Source organism: Salmo salar, chromosome 18 (genome assembly GCF_965601325.2).
Source record: "Salmo salar chromosome 18, fSalSal1, whole genome shotgun sequence".
Classification (NCBI taxonomy): domain Eukaryota; kingdom Metazoa; phylum Chordata; class Actinopteri; order Salmoniformes; family Salmonidae; genus Salmo; species Salmo salar.
Genome location: NC_138308.1, coordinates 9413869 through 9427082, shown reverse-complemented (window position 1 = coordinate 9427082; position 13214 = coordinate 9413869). Strand labels below are relative to the sequence as shown.

Below are 13214 nucleotides of genomic sequence, written 5' to 3'. Positions count from 1 at the left end.
TCAGGTTGTTACTTTGTTCCATTGCAAATGCCATAATCATCAAAGGACTTGACAGGTTTGATGCGTTAAAAAGTATCACCATATCACCCTACCTTGATCGGTAAACTGACACAGTCATTGCGGTTGAGGTCGGAACATTTCGATGGTGTATCAACCTCTCCTGATAAGACGGAATATTTGGTTGTTGCACATAAATAATACTCAAACTACAGGTGTACAGAGACTGCTCGCTTCTCCGCAGTAAGGTCAATGACAGCTACAATTTCTACCTTTTTTTGGAGTTTAATGAATATTATTTTATTGAACCTTAATTAAAGTGTTTTACATTTAACTATAGTCAAGTCCACAACTATGCGATAGCATAAGGGTGCCACACTCAAATACACTGCTTAATGTTGAGCTAAAGCTACTTAAGCTAGCGATCTATTTTCTCTGTGTAGTTATTTAAACAACACATCGTGAACACCATTGCCAGGCATTAGTTCGCAAGCTTGGTGGCTCTGTCCATGCCATTACATGCCCTTTCTTTGACATTATTCTGTCTCGCTAACTGACTAGCTTGAGTGTTAGCTGAACCAGTAGGCTTGAGGAGACGAGATCCAGGATCCTTAAATTCAGCTCTGCAAACGTTATGACGTGAAAATACGACCGGTACTCACCAAAATATAGACTTTCGCCGAGCATCTATTGTCATTACTGCCGTTACTTCCGAAAAAGGTCTACATTAAAATTATTGTTTTTGACCAAGTGCGCATGCGCCAAATCTAAGGCTCTAGGTTCCACAATCCCGAAAGGTCATTGATTTAATTTTATTTAGACCTTTTTTTTGGAACTACATCCCGTACGGAACGGCGGTATTGACGATAGTTGCTCTGCAAAACTCAATATTCTGGTGAGTACCGAACGTATTTTGACATAACGTTTGCAGAGCTGGTTGATGGGACTTTGAATTGAAGGATCCCTGGGCGTCAGATGAGATCTTGTCTCTTCAAGCCCAGGTACTGGTTCAAGTGTTAGCTAGCTAACTAATCCTGTTAACGTTAGTCCTTCGTGGAAACGTAACTAGCTAGTCTAACACTGAGATGAATGGGAGGATCCAACAGGAGAGTGACTAATCCCTCCCCATGACGTTGCCAGCTTTATCTTGACAGCTTGCTACTAGTCACTAGGTCACTTTCTCAATCTGTCACTGGCTGGTGGGTTTCAGAAGTTAAGTGGCTTTTTACTTTGCTACATTTCTATACCTCAAACTAGTTTGCTTGACTTTTCAGCTGAGGCTCTCCACATTTGACAGCTAACCCAATCAATTATCTTACTATACTGTCCTAAACAATGCCCTGATTTGTCTGTTGATTAAGTGTCCTTAATGGGCTTGAGGTCCCCTTTAGCTGTAGGCCTTATCCGCAGGTCTTTGCCCAGTGTTTGTGGAAACAGTTAAGAGCTTAGCCAAATGGCCTAAATTGTATTATTTAATAGGCACAGAGAATTTAGCTGCTCGTGTGACAGGAACTATCAAATCAGTTGTCATGTAGACTAGTAGGAAATGGACATTGGACGTGTTAATGATTAGAATGGAGGTGCAGATTGGTTTAAGATCAAAGAGGTCAAACTCTGCAAGTAACGAGCTAAGGGCCGACCAACTCAGCTCCTTGCTCAGTCAACTCTGATGAACTTTTTGCAATGCTACTTTCTCTGCTGCGGGATACTCAAGTAAACAATTCCTAAAATCAGAAGTTGTCCCTGCACAACAGAGCAAATTCATTATTAATATGCATCATTTTCATTCCTCCTCATTCTCTCCAGGTTGGCACGATGGCCCAGTCATCAGACAACAAGGTTCTGGTCCTGGGTGTGTTGGCTGGAGCAGCTGGCCTCAGCCTGGGTGCCGTGGCATTGTACAACAGCCGGAGGGCCATGCCACAGAGTGGACACAGTGAGCAGTACCTCAGCAGTAATGACCAGCGGGCGGCTGGAGCCAGTATGGTGGTGGGGGGAATGCTGGGTCAGGCTGAGGTTCTAGATCGTCTCGGAGCCCTGATCCAGTGTGTGTCAGAACTGAAAGATGAGGTGCGGGCGCTAAAGAGTGCCATCCCAAAGCTGCAGGACCACGTGAGGGATGAGCTGAGAGGACGCGGGGCCGAGGGGGGCGTGGCTCGCATCAGGGCAGGCCCACCAAACCGCACTATACCCACACGCCGGAGGAGAGTAGCCAGAGCTGAAGGCCAAAGCTCAGAGGAGGGGGCTGAGAGTGAAGGAGGGTGAGTCCCATCTTTCTCTCTGGCATCGTCACATGTTGGTTGTTTCAGATACAAGGGGGAAATTCACACATCAGAATGATTTCATAGAAAAAAACAAGGAAATGTTCATAGTATTTGAAATGCCTTTATTTCGATGTTCAATGGAACAGCTCCAAAACTCTGACTTGTTTTGGCATGAGATCTCATTTAAAATATCCTACAACGATACACTCATATTCACTCATAATGATATGATTGTAGTTTGCTACCTAATCGTCTCTGTCCAAGCATCCACCACACCCTTTGGCCTTTTATACTCAAATTCTGGTTTCCTCTTTGCCAGCTGCACCACCTTAACTATCCCACCTGTACTTGATCAATATCTTAATAAGCCCAAGTCACATGCTCACCCTGCATCACCAGACTTTTTGATTTGCTCAGTCGTTATCTGTGGTAAAATAAGAAGTACTGTATGTGAATGTGCCTGGGGTGTCAGAGAGTGGAATCTAGCGCCACACGCACAGTCATCCTCCATCTACAGCCAAATACCTTGGATCACACGCCAGGCTTGAATAACATAAACAACAGATGTCTGCTTTTAAATGCTCTCCCTCTTAAAATTCCTCTTTATGAAAACAATATATTAACAGGTAAGTAGGTACTATTAAAACAAGGCACTTGTGTTAACAGTCAGGCCTAACTTGCACAGCTTTTCTTGTACATGAATGCATTCAGAATGTCTTCTTGTCTCAAAGCTTTATGGGAAATTTCCGGCCTATTACTTGATATTCATATTATTCACATAGGCTACTGTTGCTTTTATTTTTTATTTTAGGTGCTGGATCAGCTTCCATCAATGTAATTGTCTGCATCATTTCTAATCCCCCATATATTTTTGGGGTATATACAGTTGAAGTCGGACGTTTACATACACTTAGGTTGGAGTCATTAAAACTTTTCAACCACTCTACAAATGTCTTGGTAACAAACTATAGTTTTGGAAAGTCGGTTAGGACATCTACTTTGTGCATGACACAAGTCATTATTTCACTTATAATTCACTGTATCACAATTCCAGTGGGTCAGAAGTTTACATACACTAAGTTGACTGTGCCTTTAAACAGCTTGCAAAATTCCATAAAATGATGTTATGGCTTTAGAAGCTTCTGATAGGCTAATTGACATAATTTGAGTCAATTGGAGGTGTACCTGTGGATGTATTTCAAGGCCTACCTTCAAACTCAGTGCCTCTTTGCTTGACATCATGGGAAAATCAAAAGAAATCAGCCAAGACCTCAGAAAAACAATTGTAGACCTTCACAAGTCTGGTTCATCCTTGGGAGCAATTTGCAAATGCCTGAAGGTACCACGTTCATCTGTACAAACAATAGTACGCAAGTATAAACACCATGGGACTACGCAGCCGTCATACCGCTCAGGAAGGAGATGCGTTCTGTCTCCTAGAGATGAACGTGCTTTGGTGCGAAAAGTGCAAATCAATCCCAGAACAACAGCAAAGGACCTTGTGAAGATGCTGGTGGAAACGGGTACAAAAGTATCTATATCCACAGTAAAACAAGTCCTATATCGACATAACCTGAAAGGCCGCTCAGCCTGGAAGAAGCCACTGCTCCAAAACCGCCATAAAAAAGCCAGACTACGGTTTGCATCTGCACATGGGGACAAAGATCGTACTTTTTGGAGAAATGTCCTCTGGTCTGATGAAACAAAAATGGAACTGTTTGGCCATAATAACCATTGTTATGTTTGGAGGAAAAAGGGGGAGGCGTGCAAGCTGAAGAACACCATCCCAACCGTGAAGCACGGGGGTGGCAGCATCATGTTGTGGGGGTGCTTTCCTGCAGGAGGGACTGGTGCCCTTCACAAAGTAGATGGCATCATGGGGTAGGAAAATGATGTGGATATATTGAAGCAACATCTCAAGACATCAGTCAGGAAGTTAAAGCTTGGTCACAAATGGGTCTTCCAAATGGGCAATGACCCCAAGCATATTTCCAAAGGTGTGGCAAATTGGCTTAAGGACAACAAAGTCAAGGTATTGGAGTGGCCATCACAAAGCCCTGACCTCAATCCTATAGAAGATTTGTGGGCAGAACAGAAAAAGTGTGTGTGAGCAAGGAGGCCTACAAACCTGACTCAGTTACACCAGCTCTGTCAGGAGGAATGGGCCAAAATTCACCCAACTTATTGTGGGAAGCTTGTGGAAGGCTACCCAAAACGTTTGACCCAAGTTAAACAATTTAAAGGCAATACACTCAATTAGTATTTGGTAGCATGTAAACGTCTAACCCACTGTGAATGTGATGAAATAAATAAAACCTGAAATAAATCTCTCTACTATTATTCTGACATGTCACATTCTTGAAATAAAGTGGTGATCCTAACTGACCTAAGACAGGGATTTTTTCCTCTGATTAAATGTCAGGAATTGTGAAAAACTGAGTTTAAATGTATTTGGCTAAGGTGTATGTTAAATTCTGACTTCAACTGTGGTGTGTGTGTGTGTGTGTGCGTATAGATAGATAGATAGGCAGGACACCAGGGTTAACACCCCTACTCTTACTATAAGTGCCATGGGATCTTTAGTGACCACAGTGTCAGAACACCCATTTAACGTCCCATCTGAAAGACGGAACCCAACACAGGGCAATGATCCCAATCTCTGCCCTGGGTCATTGGTATATATTGGAGGGCCTCCTACTGGCCCTCCAATACCACTTCCAGCACAGTCTCGGTTGGGTATGAGGATTACTCTGACGTTGCGACAAGAATGACCTAACGGCCATCCAAGTTATGGCTTTCCCTTTTTCATGTCCAATAAACGTACATGATTTTTGTAACTACAAGCCACCACCAGATGGTTTCTAATAGCATAATTGCAGTCTTACACTATGTCCCATTTACACAAAACAGAACAGAAAAGATGTGTGAGGCTATTCTGTTAGGCGTATTCACAGAATGGTCTTGATCTCTGAAAAACACATATTAAAGCGTGTCTGATGTTTTGTAGTGGTGAATATAAAAAGAGTAAAGCGATAGGGATGTTCTGAGACTTCTCCTGAAACAAGAATGCTGTGGATTAATAACTTGTTATAGCGTTGCAGGACTTTACTCTGACTAGGAGAGCATCACCTGGATTGACTTTTCCTGTACTTTCACTAAGCATGCGTAAATTAGTGTGCCAAGAAAAAGAAGCACCCTACCTGGCTTGGCATCCAAACCCAGCAAAGTGGGCGGGGCAGAGGAGTGTAATGGGCTGCAGATCAGAGCTGGATCATGGCACCTCCCCCAGTTAGGTTTGCTCCAGATTTGTATCCTGGCAGAAATCTAGCAGCAGTCGCCTGGGCGCATTTCTAGTAACAACATAACAAGCAGGCTAACAGCCAGCCTGAACACTCTGGGTAGTTAATTACTGTTTTGTGTTTTACTGTCTTCAGTGTATCTGTCTCTTTGGCTTTGCCTCTCAGTTTACGGACTTTGAGGTCCTTCAATTTGCATTCTTACTCAGGCCATGACTTACGGTATGTTGTAGTAGTTAGACTGAAGGAATCAGGCCATACTTGAGTGATACAATAATCAGGTGGTCTATTGTGAAGCGTACTACTCTCCTATCTTTGTAGTGAAAAAGCGCATAGACTGGAACTTTCGGCCTAATATAAATTACTGTACCACATGAGGACTAGGTTATATCAGGTCATCGGTTCTCCTAACTCTGTAATCAATGGAGTTTCGTTTATTTTTCTCCCTGTTGGAGAAAGAGATGCAAACCGAAGTATGGTGCCTCAGCCTGCCCTCCAGCAGCTCCAGCAACTTGCTTTGAGTGGCAGCTGTCGGCCCCATCAAATGTTCTAAATTACATCCCGGGTTATTATGGTTTGAAAGAAATCAAATCACGCACACACCTACTGTAATTAAATTGCCTTTCCCTCTCCCCCATGATTTGTTAGAGCGGGAAGGGGGTGATGGTGCAATGGACAAATTCTAGCTTCTAGCCCTTAGGGAATGCTTGGTACTCACCCAGTGGTGCTAGCTACACTCATAGACCTCACATCACCTTCATTTAAAGTGTTTTGGTTGTCTGTTGCACCGTGGCTTGGAACTGTAGGAAATAACAGCACTTGACTGTATCCTTCACTGCTGAGATATTTTTATTAGAAAACCATGCTATCTATGGTGGGTGTGGCAGGCTTCATGCTTTTTAGCATTCTCGCTGATATTTTTTATATATTTTTTTAGGCAATGATTTATGGAGTTTGGAATGCAATGATTTATGTAGTTTAGAGGCAAGTCCTACAGCTGAGCCCATCCCCCCCCCAAAAAAATGTTTTTATATATAAAATAAATAAAAACATTTTGTTTTTGGTCAAAAAACACTCTAAAATCAGGGGAGGGTTTGGGCGGCAGGGATATCCTTGTCCCATCGTGCACTAGCGACTCCTGTGGCGGGCCGGGCGCAGTGCACTCTGACACAGTCACCAGGTGCACTGTGTTTCCTCCGACACATTGGTGTGGCTGGCTTCCGGGTTAAGTGGGCATTGTGTCAAGAAGTAGTGCGGCTTGGTTGTGTTTCAAGAGGACGCACGACTCTCAACCTTCACCTCTTCCGAGTCCGTACGGGAGTTGCTGTGATTGGACAAGATTGTAACTACCAATTGGATACCACGAAATTGGGGAGGAAAAACGGGGTAAAAAATATATGATATACAGACCATGACCAGCAGTGATATATTTGCAGGTTGTATTGGGTCTTGCTGAAACATGAAGCGGCTATAATGGGGTACAGACAATACGCCGTACCGCACCGTGTGGCAATATATATGTCATTTAGCAGATGTTTTTTTCTAAATCTCCCAACAGTCATGCATCTATACATTTTACGTATAGGGGGTCCTGGGATTCGAACCCACTACCCTGGCATTACAAGCACCATGCTCTACCAACTGAGCTACAAAGGACCACGAAGAAGGCGGCTCAATTATGGAGCAGGTCAAAGTTGATAAGGATTGTGTTTGCTCAGTTTAGCAACACGCATTCGCAAGGTGGAAAGCTCAAGCAGTTTGCACCGTTCACTTTTCATTTGTCAAAACCGCTTCCTCGAACTTCCCACCTCAACCGAGCAGGCCCGTCAATCTCCCAGTCTGTATGCCGAGCTGTCAAAGGTCTCATTGTAAAGTGTCATGTCGGAACTTGTCATTCCTCAAACAGTTCCCAATGCCGTTTATCCACGTCATGCTGTTTGCCCATGGCTAGAGGATATTATAACGTTTTGTGTTTAAAATGATAGCGTTTGGCATTGGATAGTTGCTTATTTTAAGGAGAAGACTTTTGTTTATTTAGTAACGGGCATGTCTGATCACACACAGAGGTTTTTCAAGTGAAAAATGACCTTGTCTGTCTTTTGTAATTAAAAGCTTCGAATATAAAAAAATGTCATGATTTAGTGATGAGTGTCCAGGCCAGTCACATTTTGTCTCTCTCCGTCTTTCGCATTTGGAACTTCATGGAAGTCACTGATGTACCGGAGATGCAGTATTTTCCCCTAGAAAGTAGGCCTACATGTTATTAGATGAAAATCTTGCACCCAAATCACTGTTGACGTTCTGATACCCCCATTCCTGTGAATTTCCGGCAGTTTACCTTCTACGTATAGTAAGTATGTCTGCAGGGCATGGTAGACTCCTCCTCTACCCTCCACCTGCATACTGTACCACTTCGACTGTGACCACCCACTACTCCCCCTCCCCCATTGTCACAGTTTCCTTTCAGTTCTCTTTTAGCGTAACACTAACGTGCTTGGCTCCAGGCTTCCCTATTATGCTCCATTATAATCACATTTTATTTGTCACATGCTTTGTGTACAACTGGTGTGGACTAACCGTGAAGTGCTTCCTTACACGCCCTTCCCAACAATGCAGAGAGAAAGAAAATAAATAATTGTAAAGTAAAACACATAATAAAAGTAATAATAGATACACAATGAGTAACGATAAATTGGCTTTTTCCACATTTTACAGCCTTATTCTAAAATGTGTTAAATATTTTTACCCCTCATCAATCTACCCCATAATGACAAAGCAAAAACATTTTTTAGTATTTTTTTTTTCAAAATAAAATGACATTTACATGAGACCCTTTACTCGGTACTTTGAAGCACCTTTGGCAGCGATTACAGCCTCGAATCTTCTTGGGAATGACGCTACAAGCGTGGCACACCTGTATTTGGGGAGTTTATCACATTGTTCTCCGCAGATCCTCTCAAGATATGTCAGGTTAGATGGGGAGCGTCGCTACACAGCTATTTTCAGTTCTCTCCAGAGATGTTTGATCAGGTTCAAGTCCAGGCTCTGGCTGGGCCACACAAGGACATTGAGGCTTGTCCTGTTGGAAGGTGAACCTTCGCCCCAGTCTGAGGTCCTGAGCACTCTGGAGCAGGTTATCTGTATTTTGCTCCATTCTTCTTTGCCTCGATCCTGACTAGTCTCCAAGTCTCTGCCGCTGAAAAACAACCCTGACGCTGCTACCACCATGCTTCACCGAAGGGATGGTATTGGCCAGATGATGAGCAGTGCATGGTTTCCTCCAGACATGATGTTTGGCATTCATGCCAAAGATTTAAATCTTGGTTTCATCAGACCAGAGAATCTTGTTTGTCATGGTCAGAGTCCTTTTTGGTGACTTTTGGCAAACTCCAAGTGGGCTGTCATGTGTCTTTACCTGAGGCATGGCTTTCTTTCTGGTCACTTTACCATACAGACCTGATTGGTGGATTGCTGCAAAGATGGTTCTCCCATCTCCACAGAAGAACTCTAGAGCTCTGTCAGAGTGACCATCAGGTTTTTGGTCTCTTCCCTGACCAAGGCCCTTTTCCCCCGATTGCTCAGTTTGGCCGGGGGGCCAGCTCTAGGAAGAGTATTGGTGGTTCCGAACTTCTTCCATTCAAGAATGATGGAGGCCACTGTGTTCTTGGGGACCTTCAATGCTGCAGAAATGTTTTGGTACCCTTCCCCAGATCTGTGCCTTGACACAATCCTGTCTCGGAGCTCTATGGACAATTCCTTCGACAGGTGTGGGGCTTTACAAACCATATCCAGTCAATCATATTTACCACAGGTTGTAGAAATATCTCAAGGATGATCAATGAAAACAGGATGCACCTGAGCTCAATTTCGAGTCACCTAGCAAAGTCTGAATACTTATGTAAATAAGTTATTACTGTTTTTTATTTTTAATACATTTGCAAAAATGTCTAAACCAGTATTTGCTTTGTCATTATGGGGCTTTGGGTGTAGATTGATGAGGAAAAACATGTATTTAATCCATTCGAATAAGGCTGTAACATAACAAGATGTGGAAAAAGTGAATGGGTCTGAATACTTTCCGAAATCTCTGTATATACATACTGTATATCTAATAACGTGACAGATAGTAAAGAGTAGCAGCAGCATATGCGATGTGTCATAAGTTAAATGGGTCAATGCAGATAGTCCTGGTAGCTATTTGGTTAACTATTTAACAAACTATTTAGCAGTCTTATGGCTTGGGGGTAGATTCTGTTCAGGAGTCTGTCTTCGGTGGCTGGAATCTTGGACAATTTTTGACACCGCCTGGTACCAAGTGGTTGCCATACCAAGCGTTTAAGCAGCCAGTCAAGATACTCTCAATGGTGTGCTTGGACCATGATAGATCCTTGGTGATGTGGACACCGAAGAACTTGAAGCTCTTGACCCGCTCCACTTCAGCCCCATCAATGTGAATGGGGGCGTGCTTGACCCTCTGTTTCCTGAAGTCCACGATCATCCCCTTTTATCTTGCTGATGTTGAGGGAGATGTTGTTGTCCTGGCACCACACTGTCAGGTCTCTGATCACCTCCCTATAGGCTGTCTCATCATTGTTGGTGATCAGGCCTACCACCGTCATGTCTTCGGCAAACTTAATGATGGTGTTGGAGACGTGTGCGGCCACTCTGTCGTGGGTGAACAGGGAGTCCCGTCAGGAAGTCAAGGATCCGATTACAGAGGGAGTTGTTCAATCACAGGGTCCTTAGCTTAGTGATGAGCTTGGAGGGCACTATGGTGTTGAACTTTGAGTTGTAGTCAATAAACAGAATTTTGGGAAAGGACAGTGGGAAAGGGTGGTGTGGAATGCAATAGAGATTGCGTCAACTGTGGATCTGTTGGGGCGGTATGCGAATTGGAGTGGGTCCAGGGTGTCTGGGATGACGGTGTTGATGTGAGCCATGACCAGCCTTTCAAAGCACTTCATGGCTACAGATGTGAGTGCAACAATGGTAATTTTTCTTGGGCACAGGGACTGTGGTGGTCTGCTTGAAGCATGTAGGTATTACAGACTGGGTCAAGAAGAGGTTGAAAATGTCAGAGAAGACACTTGCCAGCTGGTCAGCACATGCTCAAAGTATGTGTCCTGGTAATCTGTCTGGCCCTGCAGCCTTGTGAATGTTGATTTGTTTAATGGTCTTACACACATCAACTACGCAGAGCGTGATCACAGTCGTCGGGAGCAGCTGGTGCTCTCACGCATGGTTCAGTGTTGCTTGCCTCGAAGCAAGCATAGAAAGCATTAAGCTTGTCTGGTAGGCTCGTCTATTCCCTTTTGTAATCTGTGATTGCGCCAACAGAGAGAAACACCTCTCTGGGAAGAGGAAGCACGTGGCTGTATGCTTTATGATTAACGACTCATGGTGTAATCATAACAACATACAGGAACTCAAGTCCTTCTGCTCTCCCAACCAAGAATTCCTTACAATCAAATGCTGGCCATTTTACCTACCAAGAGAATTCTCGGCAGTTATAGTCACAGCTGTGTAAATTCCCCCTCAAGCGAACACCAAGTCGGCCCTCAAGGAACTTTACTGGACTATATGTAAACTGGATACTATATATCTGCAAACTGCATTTATTGTAGCTGGGGATTTTAGCAAAGCAAATTTGTGAACAAGGCTACCTAAATTCTGTCAGCATATTGATTGCATGACACGCAGGGCTAATACTCTCGACCTCTGCTACTCTAACTTCCGCGATGCATACAAAGCCCTCCCTTTGGAAAATCTGACCATGACGCCATCTTGCTCCTACCGTCTTATAGGCAGGAACTCAAACAGGATGTACCAGTGACGAGAACCATTCAACGCTGGTCTGACTAATTGAAAGTCACACTTCAAGTCTTTTTTGATCACGCGGACTGTAATATGTTCCGGTCAGCCTTCGAGAACAACATTGACCTATACGTTGACTCGGTGAGTGCGTTTATAAAGAAGTGCATTGGAGATGTTGTACTCACTGTGACTATTAAAACCTACCCTAATCAGAAACCGTGGATGGATGGCTGCCTTCCTGAAACTGAAAGTGCGATCCACCGCATTTAACCATGGAAAGAGGTCTGGGAATATGGCTGAATATAAACAGTGTAGTTATTCCCTCCACAAGGCAGTCAAACAAGCAACATGCCGGTATAGGGACAAAGTGGAGTCGCAATTCAACGGCTCAGACACGAGACGTAAATCATGGACTACAAAAACATCACAGACACCGTCACTCTTCCAGACAAACTAAACACCTTTGCCTGCTTTGAGGATAGTACAGTGCCCCCGTCGCGGCTCGCTAACAAAGACTGCGCCCCCTCTCCTCCGTGGCTGACGTGAGTAAAACATTTTAAACGTGTTAAACCTCGCAGGCTGCTGGCCCAGACGGCATCCCTAGCCGCTTCCTCAAAGTATGCGCAGACCAGCTGGCTGGTGTGTTTACGGACATTCAATCGCTCCCTATCCCAGTCTGTTGTCCCCACATGCTTCAAGATGGCCACCATTGTTCCTGTACCCAAGAAGGCAAAGATAACTGAACTAAATGACTACCGCCCTGTAGCACTCACTTCTGTCATCATGAAGTACTTTGAGAGGCTAATCAAGGATCATATCACCTCCACCTTACCTGCCACCAAGACCCACTTCAGTTTGCATACCGCCCCAACAGGTCCACAGATGACGCAATCACCATCACACTGACCTATCCCATCTGGACAAAAATAATACCTATGTAAGAATGCTGTTCATTGATTACAGCTCAGCATTCAACACCATAGTACCCTCCAAGCTCATCATCAAGCTGGAGGCCCTGGGTCTCAACCCCTCCCTGTGCAACTGGGTCCTGGACTTTCTGTCGGGCCGCCCCCAGGTGGTGAAGGTAGGAAACCACATCTTCGCTGACCCTCAACACTGGGGCCCCACAAGGGTGTGTGCTCAGCCCTCTCCTGTACTCCCTGTTCACCCACGACTGCATGGCCATGCATGCCTCCAACTCATTCATCAAGTTTGCAGACGACACAACAGTAGTGGGCTAAATCACCAATGACGAAACAGCATACAGGTTGGCGGTGAGGGCACCTCTCACTCAACGTCAACAAACCAAAGGAGATGATTGTGGACTTCAGGAAACAGCAGAAGGAGCACCCCCCTATCCACATCAAAGGGACTGCAGTGGAGAAGGTGGAAAGTTTTAAGTTCCTCGGCGTACACATCACAGACAAACTGAATGGTCCACCCACACAGACAGGGTGGGGAAGAAGCAACAGCACCTCTTCAAGCTGGCCACTGACGGGATGATCGACTGACCCGGAGGGTTTCCAAAACATCCCATGTTGAGCACTGACACAGACGGGCATTTCCGTACTGTTGTTGCCTCTTCATAAAGTTGGTTTATTTTTGGTCATTTGCACATTTACTGTTTGAATAAATCATGATGATTAAAAAAGCGAATTGTGAGCTAAAAACTAACGTGACCAGGGAAAATGTTCAATGGCACTCTTGCGACCACTTAAAATCAGTGTCGCACTGCAAAGTCAAACTGTCGCAAATACGACTGTTTTGGTCGCAGTATCGAACCCTGTACTAGTACATTGTGTGCAGGTGCAAAAAAAACTAATGCACAACAATTTGGAGAATG

General features: G+C 44.3%; 1 protein-coding gene across 1 annotated transcript in view; it reads left to right on the top strand.

Moving 5' to 3' along the window:
• The first annotated feature begins 219 nt into the window (after positions 1 to 219).
• LOC106576802 (regulator of microtubule dynamics protein 2) overlaps positions 220 to 13214 on the top strand; it is a 55943-nt gene continuing 42948 nt past the window's right edge. Inside the window, exons 1-2 of the mRNA XM_014154228.3 lie at positions 220 to 240; positions 1804 to 2258. Coding sequence (XP_014009703.1) covers positions 1813 to 2258 — 446 coding nt within the window. The 5' untranslated portion in view covers positions 220 to 240; positions 1804 to 1812. The remainder of the gene's footprint in view (positions 241 to 1803; positions 2259 to 13214) is intronic.